The sequence below is a fragment of the Panthera tigris genome, chromosome A2 (assembly GCF_018350195.1).
Source record: "Panthera tigris isolate Pti1 chromosome A2, P.tigris_Pti1_mat1.1, whole genome shotgun sequence".
In the NCBI taxonomy this organism is placed as follows: Eukaryota; Metazoa; Chordata; class Mammalia; order Carnivora; family Felidae; genus Panthera; species Panthera tigris.
The window spans coordinates 16,121,652-16,143,875 of NC_056661.1; the positions used below are offsets into that span (position 1 = coordinate 16,121,652).

Sequence of the window (22,224 nt, forward strand, 5' to 3'; positions counted from 1 at the left end):
TTTATTTTTGAGAGAGAGACAGAGAGAGTGAACAGGGGAGGGGCAGAGAGGGAGGGAGAGAGAGAACCCCAGCAGGTTCCACGCTGCCAGTGCAGAGCCCAATGTGGGGCTCAAACCCACAAACCGTGAGATCGTAACATGAACCGAAACCAAGAGTCGGACGCTTAACCAACCGAGCCACCCAGGCGCCCCAGTGTTTGTTTTTGTTTTGTTTTGATGGCTTTTCCGAACTTAAATTCAGCTCCTGGTCTAGTGTAAGAACACTTTAAAGGACCTTCCAATTGCTGGTATAGTGATTGACATGTCAAGAAACTGTGATATAAGAAAGATGGATTTCATCTTGTAAAACATCTTCCCCACGTTATAGATCATCCCACGTCATAAGTCAAATAAAAGTAACTCATAGTGCAAACGTGATCGCTTTCTTACTTCAAAGGGGAGCTCAGTTAATTCCAGATTTCCGGAACAATCCAGTTTCTCGAGATTTTCGCAGTCCCCCAGCTCCGGAGGGATGCTCTTCAGATGGTTGAAACTCACATTGAGTTCTCTCAGGTTCTTCAAACAACCTGTCATCAGAACAAATGAACATCCATGGGGTAGATCCCTTATGGTTTTTTAACGGCAAAAGCAAGACAAAGATACAACACGTTTGTACAAATGGTGGGGGTGGGGGGGAGACAGGAAACATAATTTTGTATTTGTTTTTTTAAGCACTTCGCTAAATGCCAGCTCGTCTTTCATCCTGAGCATGTTGGTCCTTGATCAGAGCGTTTTTTGCTTATTCTCTATTTAATCCTTCATCCAACTAGGCAGCCGCAGACCTTCACCTCTCACACCCCAAGAGAAAGAGAAGCAGTAGTGATCATCCGGTCTTCATTTTCAGCTACTGATGGAAATTTATCAAATGTTGATCAAAATGACCTACCAGGCTACACGAAACTCATCAACGGACTAATATCCGGGACCGACTATTGAGGTTTATGTTTACAGTGAACATGTCATTGCACGTTCGTCCTTCTAAAACTGAAAGAAAATAGACACGAAGCTCCCAAACACGGCACTGCTCACTCGTGACACTTCTAGCTTCTTCTGCGCAACTGGCCCACGTCTGCCTGTGCAGAGTTCCGCAGGCGGGACGGTGGCATCGCTGTCCCAAGGGGACACTGCAAGCAAGCCAGCGGCTCTGGGAACACAGGCAACAGCCCCATCCAAGCAGCCTCCCGGAGGGCCATGCTGCCCGCTTCCCAGACCAGAACACCGAAGGCTCCCGCTGGGGAACATACCAATTTCAGCCGGAAGATGGGAGATTTGGTTTTTTGGCAGATCCAGAATTCTCATCGCTTGAAACAGCTCGATATAGGTAGGAATGATTTGAATCAGGGTATTGCTGATGTGCCATTCTTTCAGGTGTGTCTGCTCCTTCAACGAATCCGGGAGCTCCTGAAACAAAATGAACGACGTCAGTCACAACAAGTTCCTCAGCGTGTTGGGGCCGAGGGGCAGCGTGCACAAAGCCGCGTACATCGGGGCATCGATGTAGAAGACGAGAGAGCACGCGGGAGAGCGTCAGGCCTGACCTTCGCCAGCTCGACAGCCACTTCACGAAGCCACTTTTAAGACTGTGTAGGGGCGCCCGGGGGGCTCAGTCGGTTAAGCGTCCGACTCTTGATTTCGGCTCAGGTCACGATCTCACGGTTCGTGGGTTCGAGCCCCACGTCGGGCTCAGCCCTGACAGCGCAGAGCCTACTTGGGATTCTCTCTTTCCCTCTCTCTCTCTCTCTGCCCCTCCCCTGCTCTCTCGCTTCCTTGCTCTGTCTCTCTCACAAAATAAATAAACATTAAAAAAAAAAAAAAAAGAAAAGAAATCCAGACAAGAACCCAGTACCCACGGATCTCAATGATAGGGGCTCAGGAGAAAGAACACTAGAGGCCATACAGTGATCATCTCTCCCAGCATCAGAGGGCAGTGCAGCTAAGAAATCGGTGTCAGAAAATATCCACTCATTTGGTCGCCGCAACAGCCCTCGCGGGGGCCGACACAAGCATTAGCACCATCTTACTGGGGGGGAGACAAAATATATAAATGTGGGGTAAACTGCCCCAGGTCACATGGCCAATAAAGGACGGCCCCAGGATCACCCCCCAAAATTTAGTCTCTCGGCCCAGAGCCCCTTCAGCTAGAAGTTGGGGGGATAAAAAGAGATGAAGGGTAGGTCCCAGAGAGCCCTGTCCCCCAGAAAGGGACCACAGCCCAGGTTCACCTGCCCACAGCACAGCAGGTGCCGCTTCCACGAGTAAACCTCGGATCACAGGGCAAGCCCTGGAGGTGCCTCTCCAAGCAAAGCAGCAGGTCAGGGGCGGAGGGAGCAGGAAGCCAATGTAAACACCGGAGGAAAGAAAGGAGGCATCTTTGTCCTGGCCTCAGAATCTCAGAGGAAAAGCAGCTAAAGGGTCTGCCGAAATTCCTTTACTGCTCTGCACACCCTGACGCTTCAGCAAAGTCACCACCACCCGCTGGGAAATGTTCGGTGAAAGTCACAGTTCATTTAAAAAAAAAAAAAAAAACCAGAAACAAAAAAAGGCAGGAGCGCCTGGGTGGCTCAGTGGGCTAAGCGGCTAAGCCACTGACTCAGGTCGTGATCTCGTGGTTTGAGCCCCAGAGATTGGCTCTGGGCTGACAGCTCAGAGCCTGGAGCCTGCTTCGGATTCCGTGTCGCCCTCTCTCTCTGACCCTCTTCCGCCTGCATTCTCTCTCTCTCAAAAATAAATAAACATTAAAAAAAAATTTTTTTAAGGCAAAGTGATTTTAACGTCTGGGGGAGAGACGGCAGGATTAAGCATTTAAAGGCTGCGCCATTCTGGGGCGGGCCCACTCCCCCCTCCCCTCCCCCCCAGGTCCCAGCCCCTGCCAGCCTCGGAGGGATCCAAGGGGATCCTGCTGCCCCCTCCCGCAGACGACAGGGTCTTACACAGAGGGAGGGATGTGAAAACCCGGTTCGGTTCGAAGCAGGCAACAGCCTCCTCCCCATCCAGGGGAAAGCTCTCTAGAGGCAGGAGCGCTCTCTGGGTCAGGGCCAAGGCCAAGGCCAGTGCCCTGAGCTCAGCTCAGCAGCGCTCACCGGGCACCCCCTCACTACACTCACCGTCCACTGCTCCCCCGAAAGTTCAAACACAAACGCACTCCTCCGTTTGTCTCTCTCCTTGGAAAGTAAACTCTGCCTGGTGAGAGAGTTCCTTTCGATCTTTTCCAGAAGCCTCACGCTGGTGTCTACGAAGCCATTCTTGCAGTACGCAGCCTGGGGGATGCCTTTCCTCCTGCACTCGGCCACGAAATTCCACTCTTCCTTTATCCTAGACGGGCAGCAGAAGCCACAGTCACTCTCCTGGGGAACCGCCCTCACCTCCCTGGAGCAGCGGGCAGGTCAGCCTGGAGCCGGCACAGTCCCTCCCCAGGCCCCTCGGCCCCAGCCCCCAGCCCCCAGCCCCCAGCCTAGGGGGACTTAAGCACCCACCCAACCCTCAGCCCTCCCAGCTGAGCCTCCTCCCTCATTTCCTCTGCTGCGGGAACATAGGGGGACCTTACACCCTCAGAGACGGGAATTAGCAACTCTGACTTAAAAAGTAGACAACGTGGGTGGCATGGAAATCTTGCCCAAAATTTCTACCACGTTTACCTATGCATTTGATTAATTACAATGTCCTTGGATATTATGTGATGCTAGCCCAAGTTTTTTGTTTTTGTTTTGTTTTGTTTTTAATGCAGGGCCAAAAGAACATGCTGATCTTTCAAGACCATCTGATTTGAACTACACAGGCAGCCCCGGTTCTCCAGATACCTGACAGGCTTTGACAACTCTGTAGAGACCAAGGTGAACTTGTAGAAAACCGACAGCAACACAAATACTTCTCGAGACGGCGGGCACACAAATCGATTCTGTCCGGTGGACGGACGGCCCTCCTCCACCTCTGGAGACAGTCTGTTCCGGGCGCGGGTGCGTTTCAATTTTCCTGCCACCTAAATGTGTGTGTCCTCTGGGCTCCCCTTGGACCTGGTTGTAACACCTTACTGCTCGTCTTTTTGTGCAACCGTGAGAAAAAGGGGATTTTTAACACACATTCCTTTTATATCTATGGCAGCGCGAGGACTTCACCTTTTTTAAAAGATGAACCTTTATCACAAGGTGGGTGTCCTCTGAGCGCTCGGGGTTTCAAAGGCTGGGCAGGGGTGCGGTGAGGCGAGAAGAGGAAGCCCAGACCTCTTCCCCTCATTCCTCCTCGGACTGGGACCGGCAGGGCCCAGAGAGTCGCGATCACCTCCTCATTTATGTAGTTTCAGCCGCTTTCTGTCCTGCCTGGCTTTTGTTTGACCCACCAGGCATTCTGTATTGGTTCTTTACTTCACACGATCCTAACTGCCCGCTCCTGACTAAATGCGATGTGCAGACCCGAGAGGATGAGCAAGCAGGGAAACCACGGGCAAAGGCGTGGCGACGGCGCAGAACTGGCAAAAGAGCCCTGACTCAGGGCTGGGACCACGCTTTTTAAGGAATCGCATGTGTTGAAATACCCTAGTAGGTGCTTCACAGACTCTTTCCTCCAGTCAAATGTTAGGAGTGTTAGCAGAGCAGGCCTAGCGTGTCATTAAATGTCAGTAATCCCCGGGGCGCCTGGGTGGCTCAGTCCGTTAAGCGTCCAACTTCGGCTCAGGTCATGATCTCACTGCCTGTGGGTTCGAGCCCCGAGTCAGGCTCTGTGCTGACAGCTCAGAGCCCGGAGCCTGCTTCGGATTCTGTGTCTCCCTCTCTCTCTGCCCCTCCCCAGCTTGTGCTCTGTTTCTCTCCCTCTCAAAAATAAATGAAAACATTAAAAAAAAACCAAAACCCTCAGTGTGATTAGCCTGAATGAAAGAATCCAGACCAAAAAAGGGAATGATTCCATTTATAGACAGTGATTCCATTTGTATGGAATATAATAAATGCAAAATAATCTTCCGTGGCAGGAAGGAGTGACTGCATGGGCACTGGGGGCGGGAAGTGAGAGGAAGGAGTCACCAAGAGTGAGAAAGGGGCTTGTAAGGTGGCGGATAGGATCCTATCTGGATTGCGGGGATGGTTTTACAGATGTATACCTGGGCCAGACTTTTCAAATTATCTACTTTAAATGCGTACAGTTTATTGGGTGTCAGGTATACTCATCAATAAAGCTTTTATAAAATAAATGTCATGGGCCTCGTTTTAATCGCCTCCTGCATCCCTCCTCGACCCCCTTGCCTCTCTCTTGCTCCCTACTGTGCACTTGGACAAAGCTCAAGGGGGTACCCGCTGCTCCCCTGCTCCGCGCCTACGCCCACCCGGTACTCGGGCTCGGGGGAAAATTCGCAGCCTTGCAAACTGGCCTCGCTTCGACCCTCACTCCCTTCGGGGCTAAACCCAGCCCTCCAAGACTCAAGGACTTTCTGCAGGGGCTCTCTCTCTCCTCAGTGTTTCGCTTTGGGAGACCATTCCCATCAGCGCATGAGCACGCGGTTACCTCTCCCCGCTTAAAGGGCACCCCCCCTCCACCCCCGCAACCTCACGTCTCCCATGGGGCCCGCTTCTCTGCTCCACCTTCCAGTCAACCCTACGAAAGAGCTGTGCTGGCTCACACCCACAATCCTTCTTTCCCACTCCACCCCACCCCCGTTCTCTGTTGAACCCCCTTCACTCGCCACCACGGTTCTTTAGAAACTATTCCCAAGGTCTTCATGACCTCCATTTTGCCAGACCCAGCGGTCAAATCCAGTCCTCATCTTCGCGGACCCATCTGCAACATTTGACACAGCCCTTCCTCCCCGGTGAAGCCTGACTGTCATTTGGCTCCCAGGACCCCTCTCTCTGCTGACTCCACTCCTGCCTCTCCAGTGACTAGGCTGCCTCCCCCGCCCCCCATCTCTTCCCAACCTCCAAATCCCCAAGGGCCCAACACCCAACCCTCGGGCCTCTTCTCGTCTCTCTCTACACTCATTCTTTGGCTGTCTTTCAGTCTCATGGCTTTAAATATATCTGTATGCTATTGATGATCAGTTCTGTTTCTCTAGCCAAGACTTCCTCCCTGAATCCAGCCTCTTTGCCTCCCCTGGAGCTTCACCTGTATGTCTAAAAGGCGTCCCGCAATCAACATGTTCCAGACCAAACTCCCAATCCTCACCCTAAAACCTGCCTGTGCCCCATTAAAGCTGTAAAAGCCTTCCAGAGACTCTGGCTAAAAACCTCAGGGCTCATCATTGGCTCTGTGCTTTTTTCATACCTCGTAGCAAATCCGTCAAGGGATGTGATCGGTTCTACGAGAATCCGCACGCCTCACCGCCCTCCCTGCTTCCATTCTTGCCCATGTCACCATCATCTCCTTGCAGGCACCACTGTTGTCCCCCCTACGGTCCAAATGCACCCAGCGGTTCGAGTAAGCCCATCACAATGTCCCCGATTCCTCATCTCACACAGCAAAGCAATGTCCTACTGCACCGACAAGGCCCTACAGGTCTGTGCCGTCACCTTGCCTGTCTGGCCACTGCACAGTCACTTGCTTTTTCTGGCCCGCACGCTGGCCCCCTTGCTCTCCCTTGAACACCCACGCCAACGCATGCCTCAGTATTCACATTGCTGTTGTGTCTGCCTGGAACATTCGTTCCTGGATTTCTGCAGAGCTGGATCCCCAGGTTTCTGTGCAGACTTTTTGGTCTTTCAAAACCTCTTTGGGTATCATTGGAGTTTCCAACTTGCCATTAAGCTGAGAGAAAGGGGAGTGTTTGAGAAAAGTATTTTGCCGATGGCCCTGGCTGGCCCTGCTGCCACCCTACCCAGGTCCTAGTCACTGAGCTGAGCTGAGGATAAGCACTCAGCAACCAAGTAGGTAGGGCTTCGGGTTCTACAAAGAAGTCTATACATAATGCAATAAAAGCAACAAACTTAAAAATACCCGCACATGGAGAGAGATGAATTTAATCCTGGGGGAAAGTGATGGGATTGGCTTGGGATTGTTACTTTTCATGATTAGCTCTTCTGTATAATGTAAATATTTTAATACCTGTGATAAAAAGAAATGCAAATACCTGCCCACAGATTTAGATCTGATTGTAGCAGTCAGGGATGTGGGGCAGACCCTGGGTCTAAGACATGCTCCCTGAACGAATAGAAGAAATTGCCCGAATTGCCAACGAGCAATAGTACAGCCATCGCCAGGTCTTGGGTTCACCAAGTACTTTTCAGGCTAATGCCTCCAGCTTTTCTACCCTCATTTCTTAGACCAAACCTGAAGGGATGCCCTGCCAATGTAATGAAATGATGCCCGTTAAGCCCTACAGAATACACCCTTCCTATATTACACATTACAAACCAACGTAAGTAGCTCACATATTTTGGTACAGGCAACATAAAAAGGAGAAAAAAGGATATCAGACAGATTTCATTAAAAATAATCATTTACCATGGGGCGCCTGGGTGGCTCAGTCGGTTAAGCATCCAGCTCTTGATTTCAGCTCAGGTCATGATCTCATGGTTTGCGAGTTCCAGCCCCGTGTCGGGCTCTGTGCTGACAGTGGGGAGCCTGCTTGGGACTCTCTCTCTCTCTTGCTCTCTCTCTGTTCCTCCCCTGCTTGTGCGCGTGCTCTCTCTCTCTCTCTCTCGCTCTCAGAATAAATAAACAGACTTTAAAAAGTAAGCATATACCAAATCTTTTTTGGATTTCTTTTTATTTTTTTTTAATTTTTTAAAAATGTTTATTTATTGTTGAGAGAGAAAGAGAGAGATAATGCAAGCAGGGGAAGGGCAGAGAGAGAGAGGGAGACACAGAATCCAAAACAGGCTCCAGGCTCTGAGCCGTCAGCACAGAGCCCGATGCAGGGCTCGAACCCACGAACCGTGAGATCATGGCCTGACCCAAAGTCGGACACTTAACTGACTGAGCCACCCAGGTGCCCCATTTGGACTTCTTTTTAAATATTTTATGTCTCATTCCCTCCAAAACCTCATAAGAATATGAGCCCTTGTTTAGTGAGAGTCAAGGTGAATATATAAACCTTTTTTAATTCCATTCCCTTCCTTGAGAGTAATTCAAATAAGTAAGCTATCTAGCATAATGTATAGAGTTGTCGAATCACTTAGTCGTACACCTGAAGCTAATGTGACATAGCGTGCCAGTTACACTTCAATAATAAAAAAAAAAAATCCGATGGGGAAAAAAGATCAAATGAGATCAATAAACTGTCATTGTCTTTACACTTTATCACCCATATAATTGAATAACCTTCCCCCTGAATCAATTTTAATAGAACGTCAAATAAGAGCCAAACACGTTAAACAATGCCCTTAGTGTCCTACTAATTAAATAGATCACGTGCAAACAAAATGTTGCAAGGAGCCTCGTTGGATGAGGAAATCATCCCTCGGAGCCTGACAGCGACTCCTCTCTTTCTCTCCATCAGTGATTGGATTTCATTCAGGTAGTGATATTCTGTATTACGTCTCTACTTATAACTTCTAAGTTTTGATACATGCTTCATGGAACAAATTCAGTCTTACAAAATAAAGTACCATGAAGGGAGGTCACAGAGCAAGCCGCAGGGTTTGGCCTGTTTTCGTGAAATTAAATTAACCAGATAATTGCCTCTTACGATAAGGCATTCATCAGTTTTTCGACGTGTTAATGTCCCCGCAGGAAACAGATCTTGAGAGACTCAAGATTAACCTTCAGATAGTATTAATAATCACAGTATGAATCATATGATGGAAACTCAGCTACCTGCATAAAAAGGTAAATTTACCACCTGTTTTGCAGGTCTTGGGAAACCAAGAAGCTTCCTCCTTGAACATCTACGTTCCTCCCTCCACCATCTCCACTTCCCCCTCACCTGCCCAGCCAGTTGGATGGCTCTTTTTCTTATCTTGAGCTAGAAAAGCCTAACAAATCCCTAAAAGGTTTTCTGTTCTTAGGACAAGATAGGACACAGCACAAGCCCAATGACCCCAAGCCCAATTCAAGGCCTACCTGGGGCACAAGAGACATGCGCACCTGTTCATGAAGGCATTTAGCACCACAATGAACGACAGAGTCCAAGAGGCAAACACCACTCCAAAGCAACTGGGAGAAGACTCTGTGGACCCCAGCTCTCTGAAGATGGTTCCTGCTCCCTTAGAATCCTCGGGGGGGGGGTTACATCAGCTACAGACACTTTCCCCAAAACCCCCAGGGCTTGGGTCCCCATTCAGCAAGTTGTCCTACCCTAGGGTAACCCCAGATGCTAGGAGGGAGGAGGAGGGAGGAGAAAAACAGAGCTGAGAGTCACTCTGGGCTCACAGGCCCCTCGTGTAATTCGTGCTAGTGTAGATAATTCGTGCTAGTGTAGAATAGCTCAGACCCATTGATGCCTACTCTGAGGTTCCCGTTCTTAAATTCAAGATTCACATCATATTGGATAACCTCAGACGAGTGCAAGTGAAAAGAACATCCCAACTCTCTGGGATTACAGCACGATGCAGGGGAAAAAGCGTGGCCAAATCCTCCCCTTACCAGCTGTATCAACTCGGGCAAAGTCACTCAGGCCCCAACCACCTCGTCTTCAGACTGGGGATAATGATATCCCCCTGGGACAGCGGTGAGGCTTACAGCCACAGCAGAATTATCAAGCACGGTCAGAACAGGTATTTGTTGCGTCCAAATAGTTCAGAAAAGTGGAGAGCCCAGGATAGAGAGACATTGACACCTTACGCATTTTGTGTTTTAGCTTCAAGCATAGAAATAGGTCACCAGCTGCCAACTTGAGACAGGGTCATGGACCTCCCCCGAAAATGGGTCTGCCAGTCGGAATCCCATTCTGCCTTTCTTAGGTAAGTCACATCTTTAACGCATCAGCCAGGAGCACCGGTTTGGGTTCCTCCGTAGGAAATAAAAAGTACAGACATGCAAATCCACCCACATGCAATCTTTCCAGCTTGTCATACTCAGACTTGCGCAGTGCAGAGTCCATTGTGTGGCTCATATTTTTTGTAAATGTAGTTTTTTCCAAAGCATTCGACTTAATTTCATAGACAAGTAACTCTCTTTCCCTCAGACTTCATGAGTCGACTCGAATAGTTAGTCCAATCACATCATCTCAATCGGAGTAAAAAATGCATTGATACAGGGACTCTTATGCAGACTTCAGTTCAATAGGTGAGGGCTGAAATGCATGAAGGGGAGTGGCCTTGAGCTGCCCCGGGGCATGGTCACAGCGGCCACCCAGGTGTGGAGAGCATCAGATGGCCTAGTGAGGCCAGCCTGGCAGCCTTCCACCAAGTTCCCTGTGTCGTCCTGGTGCCCAGTACCTCGCCTGGAAGGTATGTGGGTCCTTACGACACTGGGGGTGACTGTTACAGGAATCGAACGTTCACTAGCCAGGCAACAGCGTGACAGCTCTGAGGTCCCATGAGCAAGAGTCACTGACTGAGAAATCCCAGAAGAAAGGCATCCCCCTCCACTATGCTGCCTGCCAAGCCCCCGTGTCCCCGAGAAGCCACAGGCAAGTACAGAAAACACATACTTTTCCAAAGCGCTTTTCTCAAGCCTTTCTGCCTCCTTCTTCTGCCAGGCTTTGTGCTTCTTGACACGAGTTTCCCACAAGGCTCTGACGACAGAAATGTCGAATACGACCACTTTGTGTCCCATTTCGGGCGTGTGAAATTACCTATTTAAGAAACATACGTTATGTCAGCTTTGTACACACACAGAGAAGAAAACAGTTGTAGCATGAACTTTAAAACGAAACATGAGGCGTGCCCGGGTGGCTCCGTCGGTTCAGCATCCAACTCTGGATTTCAGCCCAGGTTATGATCCCAGGGTCATGGGATTGAGCCCCACATTGGATGTGGAGTCCGCTTGAGATTCTCTGTCTCTGTCTGTCTCTGTCTCTCTTGTCTCCCTCTGTCCCTCTCCCCCGTTCACACACACACACTCTCTCTAAAATTAAAAAAAAATTTTTTTAATGAATGAATCAATTCTCTTAAGCAATGATGAAATGCCTGTTACTTCCAGGATGGCAGTTTGCTAATGTTCTTAAAGCCTGATCATACTCTGGGAAAGTCAAGTTCAACATCACCCTTCAAGCATCTCTTCTAGAAGTTCACACTTCTGCCCTTGCCTCTCAGCTGAATTGTGGGTTCCCAGAGCCCCCTGGGCATTCCTTCCTCAAGCCTCATGGTTCTGCCTTCTACTGAATTTCTAGCAACTAATCTTCCCACAGGTTGGAACATACTCAAAGGGAAGTTCGTGAGTTAATCAGAACACACACACACACACACACACACACACAGCGTGTCAGCTGGCCAATAGCAGGGCTGTTGAATACTCTCTGCTCCAGTTCCAGATGCTTCTAAATGGCAGTCAGTGGGGATACAACACCAAATATTTAATCTTCTGACTCAGCTGTGTCCTCGCCATAAATGGCCTGCCAGTCCGGGGGCGGGGGTGGGGACGCAGCTTTCGTCTGTGCAGCCGAGCTCTGAGGAGCCGTAATTTCTGTCTAACGAGCTGAAAATGCTGGCCCCAATTTATTTCCATCTTTCCCTTCATTTCTGGCATCTGGGACTGTCTTTGGTCTCCCTTAAAACTCTTTTACCTACAGGAGATTTCTGACTCACGTGCAAACGGTGCACGTCTTTGTACGGACATGTTTTCGGTTCTCTTGGGTAACTACGTGGGAGCGGCTTTTGGAGGGTCGTCTGATAACTAACTGTGTGTTTAACCTTTTTAGGAACCGCGGGACTCTTTTCCAAAGCAGCTTCATCATCTTACGGCCCCAGCAGCCTTGCTTGGGGCTCCAGGGTCTTCACATCCTCTCCACACTCGTTCTTCTGTTTTCTTCCATCAGAGCCGTCCCAGTGGATGGGAAGTGCTATCTAGTTGTTTTGATCTGCATTTGCCTGACAGCTAATGATGTTGATCGAACACCTTTCTATGTGCCTGTTGGCTCTCATTATACCTTCCTGGGACAAATGTCTCTTCAGATCCTTTGCCAATTTTTCAATTGGGCCATTTGTCTTTTTATTGTTGACTTGTCATAAATACTTCTTTATATATTCTAAACGCAGGTCCTTTGTCACATAGATGATTTGCAAAACTTTTCTCCTGTGTTCGGAGTTGTTTTTTCACTTTCTCAATTCCATCCTTTTACTTTTAACCTAAGTACGTATATGGTTATATTTGATGTGAGACTTTGCAGCTAGAATCTTTTGTTTTTGTTTTTTGTTTTTTGTTGGTAGGCTGCATACCCAATGTGGGGCTCGAACTCACAACCCTGAGATCAAGAGTCGCATGCTCCACCGACTGAGCCAGCCAGGCTCCCCTGTAGACAGAATCTTGTCGGATCATTTATTTAGACACACTCCAACAGTGTCTTTTAATTGGTGTGTTTGGGCAATTTACATTTAATATAATGCCCGATACTTTGCGTTTAGGTCTACATTCGTTTATTACCCGATTTCTGCATGACCCCTCCTTTGTTTTCCTCTTTACACCTTGCTGCCTTCTTTTGTGTTTCACGCCTTCTAGTATTCAATTTAGCTTCTCTACTGTGTTTTTGACTATGTTTCTCTGTGTCCTTCCTCTTCGTTTTCATGGTTGCCCTCCGGAGGATCAACTCTGGCTTCACTTCTTATCTCGGTCTATCAGAAACAACATTTCACCACTGATAGCGAACCATAGACACCTGACTCCCACAAAGGTTCCCCTAGGCTCTCTCGCCTTTGTGCTGCAGTTTTCCCATGCACCGAACCTGTCAGTGTTCTATTTTTGGCTTCCAATCATGAAACTTATGTTAAAGAATGCACAAGGAGGACGTGAGCCCATCACGTCTACCCTGATATGTACCATATCTGTTGTTCCTCCCACATTCCTGTGGTCCCATGTCCCCTCAGACAGGGGATGTCTGCTGATAAATGTTCCGTCCTCCCCCATCTGAATATCTCGTTTTCACCTTTACCCTGAAGATTGTGTTGGCTGCCTCTGGAACCCTGAGATAATGCTTTTTCTTCAGCACCGTATAGACACTGTGCCTGTGTCTTCCGGCCTCCGTGGTTTCCCAGGAGAAATGTGCAGTTGTTGGAACCATAATTCTCACCAAGGTGACACATCATCATTCTCTCACAACTTTTCTAGAGCTTTCCCTTGTCTTGGGTTTTCCTCGGTTTAATTATGATGAATCCGGGCATGGATTTCTTTGAGTTTATCCCGTGTGGGATTTGCCTTGCTCCTCTGGTCAGGAGGTTTGATCTGTTGCCAAACTGGGGGATTTTCAGATCTGTCCCAAACTGGGGGATCTGTTGCCAAACTGGGGGAAAATCTTCAAAGATTTTCTTCTGCCCTGCCCTCTTTCTCCCTTCCTTCTGAGACTCCAGCAACACAAATATGAGCCCTTTCACTATCGTTTCGTGGATTCTTGAGGCTGTTCATTCTTTATAAATTTCTTTCCCCCTTTTTTCTCAGGTTGGTATTATCCAGCAACCCATCTTCAAACGTCCCACCTCTTCCCTATATCATATCATCTCCAATTACGTTTATGAGCCTATCCAGGGAATATTTTATTTCAGTGATGGCCTATTTTATTTCTCAAGGTTCCATTTGGTTCTCTATAGCTTCTGTGTCTTTGCTGATACTTCCTACCTCTCCATTCACACCAGAGGGCAGAGGGAGAGTACCCCAGAAAGGGCAAAACTTGGAAGGGCTTCAGACCTCGCTTTCGTTGTCGAAAGCAATGAAAGTTTTCTCCACCCTCTGGGGCCTGTAACTCCTCTGATCAGAATGGAAGGATCCCCTTTCTCCAAGCTTTGGGTGACCGAGGTCCTCTGCTATCAACCTTCCCTGTCCCTCCTGTTACTGCAGAATCCTTTGGGGGCTGAGACGTGACAGGATGGGGAAAAGAAGAACAGGGATTTGCCCCCACTCTCTGAGCACTGGGAGTCCCCTTTTCTATTCCTGGAGCACGACTAGGAACCGTTGTGCCCAATTCTGGGCTCCAGGCTGCCTTGGGTCCAGGCTGCGGAACACTGGAGGGGAAAATGGGAAACACACCTCAGGTTCCTGGTACTTGGAATTCTGGTGTCTTTCTCTGATCCTCTTGCAACCAGTTACTTTTCAGAGTCTTCATATTCCATGTATTCCGTCTGGGTTTTATGGAGCTGCCTTTGGTGGGAGAGACACAGCAGAGTATGCCTAACTCCGTCTCACCCAGAACCAGAAACCGCTGCATTTAATTTGTCTTCTATCAGTTTCCTTACTGTCATCTTCAGGTCCGGAGCGCCTAAGCTACCAAGGGCTTAAGGTCTTGGTTTTTGACAAAAAAAAAAAAAAAAAAAAAAAAAAAAAAAAAAAGTTTCCATTAAAACATGCGAGGCACCAGCCTACAAACGAGAGCAAAGGCCCCCTCCTGAAACGGAGAAAAATTCAAAAGAGAGAAAGAACCAGATAGACTAATTGCTTTGAGGCGATCTCTACACATAAACCAAGTCTACACGGAAAAACAAAGCAAAAAGGGGGTGCCTGGGTGGCTCAGTTGGTTGAGCGTCCGACTTCGGCTCAGGTCATGATCTCATGGTTTGTGAGTTTGAGCCCCGAGTCGGGCTCTGTGCTGACAGCTCCGAGCCTGGAGCCTGCTTCAGATTCTGCATCTCCTCTCTCTCCGCTCCTCCCCCACTCATGCCCTGTCTCTGTCTCAAAACTAAAAATAAAACATTAAAAAAATATATTAAAAGCAAAGCAAAAACCAAAGTAAAGGGAACTTTCTGAGCAGCGTGGACAGCCCAGGCAGTCAAGGGTACTTAAAGCTGAAGGACAGCGTGTGTGCTCTAGATCAACCAGCCGTGACTCGGCCTCTATTGCTGAGTGTCTGTCATTTTCTTAGACCAGCAAATCCTTGGGGAGTAGCCAGATCTGTACCTTAATTGCCCATGCATTAAAACACAAAACCAAGAACCATTGCTCATTAGTTTCCATGCATTCATTTGGAGAAATATGATTCAAATTTGCGTCTTAGAGGAATGGTCTCTTCTTGATCCTTTGGGTTCTATTTTTAAATGGTTGTAAATCAGTGTTAGTGTCAGTGTTTTGGTGGGAAAGAGTATATCCTGTCTGCCATCCAACCACGTTCCCCATTTCCCCTGCGTCTTGCAAAGCAGTGAAGGACGTTCTAGTCTTCAGTTAAGAGGGTTTTGAATGTGCCGGGATTTTAGGTCAAGATCTTGCCGGTGAGACGTTCTGTTTGCAAATGCGTGTGACAAAATGTGGAAGCTCTAAGAATAGTAAGAGATGACCACATTCGCTAGGGGTCTACACATAATGTGAAATCCGGGGAAGCTAAGAAATACCAATGCCTGAAGGCCGTGTCCAGCCCAGCCCCTGGTGTCCTGTGCGGGCCAGGGCAGCACGGAGGCCTCCCTAAACAACCGGACAGGTTCAAAGTTAACCCTTCAGAGACTAGCTCTACGGATGGGTGCCAGATCCAAGAAGCGGTTTTACAACACAGCCCATGAGTCATTGAAGGACAGGTAGGAGACCCTCCATCCAGGGACAAAGCCACTTTGGGGGGGGCAGAAAGCAGGCAGATGTCAGGGACCCATGCAGGTGACAGTCACTCAGCAGGTTCAGGAAAGAGAGCCGGTCTCAGGAAAGAGAGACAAAGCTAATCTCTTCTTTGTAGCATGAGTTCTAGTCAACACAACCTTTCCTGCAAATATGTAAAATGTAATTTCCTGAGCATTAACTTTCTCCAGAACTATAGAAATAGCACCATGGTAAACTCTACCAAAACTGGAGTACAGACAAAAATTCACCTCTACAGGATCCAGTCTGAGAGACCCTCCTTTCAAAGAAAGCAATATCCTCCTAGAGAAATCTCCACATCCGAGTAGACTGTCCTGAGGCACCATAAGAAACGCAGGGCTTTAGCGTGAGCCCTCACTGAGTTTTACAGCAAAGATTCACGAATCCAAGAAGACGCCTGATCCCAGTTCCCTGCTGGAGATCTGGCTTTGCATGGTTACAGCAGAATCATAAGGGAACACAGATCCCTAGATTTGGGCTACATGGTCCGCAGCCACAGGGCATCTTCCCGACAAGAAACCACATGGGACTAGAAGAGAGCAGAGGATAACCATGACGTCACTCATGGCAACAGAAAGGACACTGGGACAGAGTGTCGTCAGGCTCATTTGTGTACATCTCTTGGTGTCCCGGGTCCTGAGCGAAAACGTCAACAATCAGAGACTCTCCAAGTTTGGATTCCTAGTGGAAAGGAAAATTCCTCCCGGAAAAATCTTTCGCTTTGCTCTAGGGGTCAGCAAACCTTTTCAGGAAAGGGCAAGAGAGTAAATGCTGTAGGCTTCGCGGGCCAACCGGCAAAATGGAAGATATTATGTAGGCGCTTACATAACAAAAGAGAAAGCTCCTGGCCTGCCCCTCCTGGCTGACTTGGCCATGGGCTCCCCGGAGCCTTGAGCTTGCTTCCATGTTTTGTGATCAGTTGCCACCTGCTGGAGACATACTCAGGACAAGAGCCACTGGCCCAAGAGGGAAAGGCCCCAGCAGGCCAGCACGCAGAAGGACAGGGAACGGGGACCTGCTGTGCTCAGTTTCCCTCCCGGCCCCTGTGACGCCCAGATGCTGGTCTGTCCTTCTCTCCTCTGTGTCAGCTCAGGTTGGGTAGCTGGCTGGAGGCTAGGTGGACTTGCTAAGTCACCAACCCCTGAGCAGAGATTCCATTGCTTGGTGCCTGGCAGTTGCAACCACAGCGGAGTCTCCAACATGTAGGTGGCAACCAGCGTGGGCTTCGGGCAGACGCGAGATACAGCGGGCCAGGCAGACAGGCACTGAGAATGAAGGGGAATAGGGGGAGGCAGGGGGCGGGGGTGGGGGGACTCCAGCTCGGTCTCCATGGCTCGCAGCACCAGCCCCCTCCAGCAGTGCCCGAACGCCATACAAAAACGTGTGCCAGCCCTGTTTGTGCTTCCCGGCTTCGGTGAACAATAAAATGTATTTTGTTTTGTGGATGTGATGGCTTGCAATTGTACCCACAAATTCCTTGACATTCTTTCCTGTAGAAGGGTGGAGCTTGGGGCGCCTGGGTGGCTCAGTCGTTGAGCATCCGACTTCAGCTCAGGTCACGATCTCGAGGTCTGTGAGTTGGAGCCCCGCGTCAGGCTCTGGGCCGATGGCTGGGAGCCTGGGGCCTGCTTCGGATTCTGAGTCTCCCTGTCTCTCTGCCCCTCCCCTGCTTGTGTTCTGTCTCTGTCTCTGTCTCTCTCTCAAAAATAAAAAATAAACATGAAAAAAATATTTTAAAGGGTAGGGCTTGGGGCCCCTGGGTGGCTCAGTCCATCCGACTGTTGATCTCAGCTCAGGTCGTGATCTCATGGTTCGTGAGTTCAAGCCGCATATCGGGCTCTGCACTGATAGCATGGAGCCTGCTTGGGATTCTTTCTCTCTCTCTCTGCCCCTCCCCTGCTTGTACTCCCTCTTGCTCTCTAAAAAGGGGGGTAGAGTTTCATTCCTCCCCCCGCCCCCCGAGCGTGGGTTGGATTCAGTGACTCGTTTCTAATGAATAAAATGTGGTCAAAGTGATGGCGTGCAGCTTCTGAGACTAAGTCCCACCGGGCACTGCTCTCTCTATCTCTTGGGTCACGCGCTCTGGGGGAAGTCAGCCGCCATGTCATGAGGATGTTGAAGCAGCTGAATAGAGAAGCTTCCTACGGGAAGGAGCAGAGGCCCCCTGCCAGCAGCCATGTGAGCAGAAGCTGTCTAAAAGCAGGTCCACCAGCCCCAGTTGAGCCATCAGATAGCAGCAGCCCCAGAAGACATCTTAAGTGCAACTTCACGACAGACCCTGAGCCAGGACCGCTCAGCTAAGCCATTCCTGACCCTCTGAGAGAGAGATAATCCGTTTTTTGTACTAAGCTGTTAAGTGTCGGGGCAATTTCTTATGCGGCGATAAATAATGAATACAGCGGACAGTGAAATAAGAGCCACTTAAAAGAACCGGTCTCAATCTACAGCGACCTCTAGGGCCTGGATCGCACCGCTTCCTTGACATATCCCCCTGGATGTCTCCCACATTTCTCGAAGAAACACAACTCCTTTCCAGAGTTACTCACTTGGAATCTATCCGTCCCCGGCCGCCTTAATTCCTCACCTTGACTCTACCGTTACCTGGAGGTCACTCCTTTACGCCTTCTGTGTCCTCACCCCTCCCGCCTTGTGGGCATGAACTCATACACAAACACACACATTCATTCACGCGTCCGATCTATCACCCAAGCCTTAGAGGGCAGGCATTTCTCACCACCGATTAGTGTCACAGCTGGCCCCGGTCGTGCAAAAGCCTTACAGCTGGTGCCCCGACTTCCCACTCACCCACGTCCAATCCATTTGTCACCCAACAGCGAGAGCCATTTTCCAACGAGGGTGAGATCACGCGGCCACCTGGCTCAAGTGCTCCAGAGACTTCCCTTTGGGATGAAGGGGACATCCCAGCCCCTCACAGGGCCCTGGCATGTCCACCCTCGACTGCTCTCCTCCTCAGTGCCTCGGCCTGGACCCCTTCCCTCGTCCACGGAGCTCCCCTGCACCCCATACCCTGAACTCAGTGTTCTCTCCTTGGCGTGGCCTCTTCCTCTAAGCCAGAGCCCCCTGTTACTTTCTCCCTCAGACTGTTGCTTGTTTACCTCACGGCACACAAGGCAAGTTGAATTGCCCGCTGGTTGGTTGAATTTCACTTTGTCCGTAGACCGCGCTGAGAAGGGCCCCGGTTTGCTGATGGGAGCAGCCCCCTGAGAGGCCCCAGAGGTGGGTTCCGAGTCAGGCGCGTGCCCCGAGAGGTCACCGGGTGAATGATGGGAGCCCTGGGGGGGGGGGTGCAGCCAGGGTCCGGCTCCTTGACCTCAATACAGAAACCCTGCATATTGGGCCAGTTCCTTTGCTGTGCATTTCTGTCCTTCGATTCCTGGGAACCCCAAGTAACTGACGTTTGGGGACGCTTGTCAAATGCAGAAGGGTGAATGTCCCTGCGTCAGAGCTCTCCCCCTGGAGAGGGGAACAGAGGCTCAGAGAGACGGATTTCAGCGCGGCGTGGGGATTTGACAAGGGCGGCTGGATAGACGCTGTGGAGGCGGGTTAGGAGGGAGGCCCTCAAGCGCGCGTGGAGAGTGGGGCTAGGGGAAACGCCACGGGACCCTGAGGAAGGGGAAGGGGACTATCCGTGCAGGTTTGCTTGAGTAATTGTCCACGCTCCCTCTGCAAGCCAGGCACATGAGAATCACTTCGCAGAACCACCCACCGTCCGAGCCAGAGGGCATGACTGGAAAAAACACGTCCCCTAGCACCAGAGCACGAGTCCCCACTCAGAAGACGTATGCCAGCGTTCCAGGTGGGAGGGGGGTGCTTTCTGGTCACCTAGTCCCCTCCCTTCTTGTCAAACAGCAGTCTGGACAGAGAGGGGGCAGGGGGTGGGTAGAGGGCTCACATCTCTGAGAATCTAAGGTGCAGAGGCCACGGGGGAAGAGACCCCGCAAAGCCCACAGTGCAGGTGCCCAGCCATTCTGGGTGCCAGGCTGGGGGAGGGACAGCGGCAAGTGCGGGGAGGTGGGGAGACAGGGACGGAGCTGAGGTCAGGAGGTCAGCTGAACAGCCATGGGGAGAGGGGCCTGGCCCCTCACCCCGACCTACTCTTCAGAACCCCCGGCCCCCTCTTTCCCTTGGGCAGACCAGCTCCAGACCCTCCACAGCATTCTTCCCAGTGTATCTACCTCGGGAAAAAGACACCCGCCTCAGCCTCACCAGAGCTCAGGGAACAGCCACAACCAGTGGGAATTCTTGGCAACCCCAACGCACGGAAGAGGCAGTAACGTGGCCAACAAGGGGTTTCAGCGTCGCACAAATCCCGTTCTAGGCTTACATAAGACTACTGCCTGGACCCCAGAGCTGACACCCAGAGTGAGTTTTCGGCTAGAAACAGTAGGGTTATGAAGGGCTAAGTGCTCAAGTGAGGTCAGTACCGTCAGGATAGTTCAGCCAAATTCTGAATTAAATGACATCTTACGTCACAGGGTCAGAGTTTCCCTGGGAGCACCCATTGTTTTCCTGGTAACTTGTTACCAGAAAATCCAAGCAGGGAGACAGAGGCCACCGGGCATGGGATTAAGAGGAGTCAGCCTGCTTGGGCTGGGTCCCGCCTCCTCCATTTATGGCTCCGCACCCCTGAGACAGTCACCTAACCCCTCTGCGCCCCGGTGTACTTCTCTGAACATGGGTTGACAGGGGCACCCAGCTCACGGGACTGGCGACTGGAGCGCATGTGATCATTTCGGTCAAGTGCGTAAGAGAGTATTTGGCACCCAGTAAAGCTCCAAAAATGTCAGTGATTTAAAGGAAAAAAAAGAGAAGAGTTGAAGACAGACATCATCCCTTATTAAACATAAGACACAAACCAGGGGTCCGTGAGCACCCGTGGATTCTTGTGCCCAGGGCATGGTCAGCGGAGGTTTTCTGGGAGACGGCCCCAGCCCCTGAGTTTCCGGAGAGGATTTGGTGGAGAAGAGCCGCCAGCACAGCTGAGCCGCTCACAAAGCCAGATGGTTTCCCTCTGGGTCTCCGATCCCTTTCCCACCCTTGCCCTCTCTCTCTGGAGAGCGGGGAGCCAATCCCCAGAAGGAAAGTGTACCCCCCACCCCCAGATGTCAATCATCCCTTTCAGGGCACCGAAGACACAAACAAAGTTGATTTATCTCCCCCTAGACAGCACTTTGGACCGGAACATTTTGAGCTCAGCCGCGGGCACCAGGGCAGTTTCCTGGGAAAGACTCACAAACCAGGAGCAGGAATCTTGGGGACCCCCCCCCCCCGCCACAGCGGCAGCCTTTCCGGGCACCACCCACCTCTGCCACAGTCTCTCCTTCTCCATTCAGTTCCATTTCTTGCCCTAAAATGCAGATAAATTGCTAATCCACACCCCCCCACCATGTTCCACTGGGGATGTTTGCCAGGGTCCTGCCATGCACGGCACAGTGGGAAAGACATAAACAAGGAGGCACTGCCCCCCAGCCTCCCACCAGCAGGTGCACAAGCCCCCTCGTTCCCATTTCCCCCCACGTCCCCACGCCCACGACGGCCACCTACCCGTGAGAGCGCCGCAGTCCCGGCCCCTGCCCGCTGCCTGCCAGGTGAAATCCGGGCTGTGGAGTATTGTTGACACCCACAGCAGCCACACACACTGGAGCCTCCGGCCTGTGCGCTAACGGGCTATATTTGTCAGTCGAGAATATGATCTGTAGGACATGTGCTGATAAACTATCTATCTATTCTATGTGACTCAGCCCGGCATGAGACAAAACACAGTTCAGAGGGGAGGGCTTGGCCCAGAGCAAACGACGAGCCGGCCAATTCGAGCCCTGTAACCCAGGGTTACCGCGCCTCCCGTACAGACCGTACGGCCTTTTGTACGCTAGCCATCCTGGAGTGCATCGAGCCCAAGAGGCCAGAGAAACAGGGAAGGGGCCCCGTGCTCTTAGCACTCCAGGCTAAGAACCGAACAAAACAGGGGATCAGAAAGGGATAGGACCCAGGGAAGGTAAAACTGTTTTCCATGTTTGAAGCCACAGATATCAGAGATCTGGAGTTCCCCTTTTTTTCTTTTAAATTTCCTAAAACAGGGGTGCCTCAGTGGCTCAGTCGGTTAAGCGCCCGAGTCTTGGTTTCGGCTCAGGTCACGATCGTATGATTCGTGAGTTCAAGCCCCGTGTTGGGCTCCACGTTGATGGTGTGGAGCCTGCTTGGGATTCTCTCTCTCTCTCTCTCTCTCTCTCTCTCTCTGTCCCCCTCTCTCTCTGCCCCTCCCCTGCTCGTGCACTCTCTCTCTCTCTCTCTCTCTCAAAATAGATAAATAAACTTAAAAAAATAAATAAATAAATTTCCTAAAACATGTGAATTTGGGTTCTCTTTGGTGATCTTACTAATTGGACAAAGATGCTTTGCTAAGAACCAACACTGTGACAATTTGACGATCAGTTCATCAGGAATTGCTCTCACTTCACTGCATCCCCCACCCCCACATCCCCCCGCCCAGCCCCTACCCCTGCCTGTTCCAAGAGGTCCATATAACCCCCACTTCATGGCCACAGACTCCTCATACACTATCATCCGAAACAGAAAAACACTTTTTGCCTACTATAGACA

General features: G+C 50.5%; 1 protein-coding gene across 1 annotated transcript in view; it reads right to left on the bottom strand.

The window, feature by feature from the left end:
• Positions 1-21,205, bottom strand: part of LRRC2 (leucine rich repeat containing 2) — a 36,734-nt gene extending 15,529 nt beyond the window's left edge. The window contains exons 1-5 of the mRNA XM_007088420.2: positions 21,169-21,205; positions 10,553-10,696; positions 3,144-3,351; positions 1,284-1,440; positions 430-566 (exon numbers count right to left, since the gene is read on the bottom strand). Of these exons, the coding sequence (XP_007088482.1) occupies positions 430-566; positions 1,284-1,440; positions 3,144-3,351; positions 10,553-10,677 (627 nt within the window). The 5' untranslated portion in view covers positions 10,678-10,696; positions 21,169-21,205. The remainder of the gene's footprint in view (positions 1-429; positions 567-1,283; positions 1,441-3,143; positions 3,352-10,552; positions 10,697-21,168) is intronic.
• Between the last annotated feature and the right edge of the window lie 1,019 nt (positions 21,206-22,224).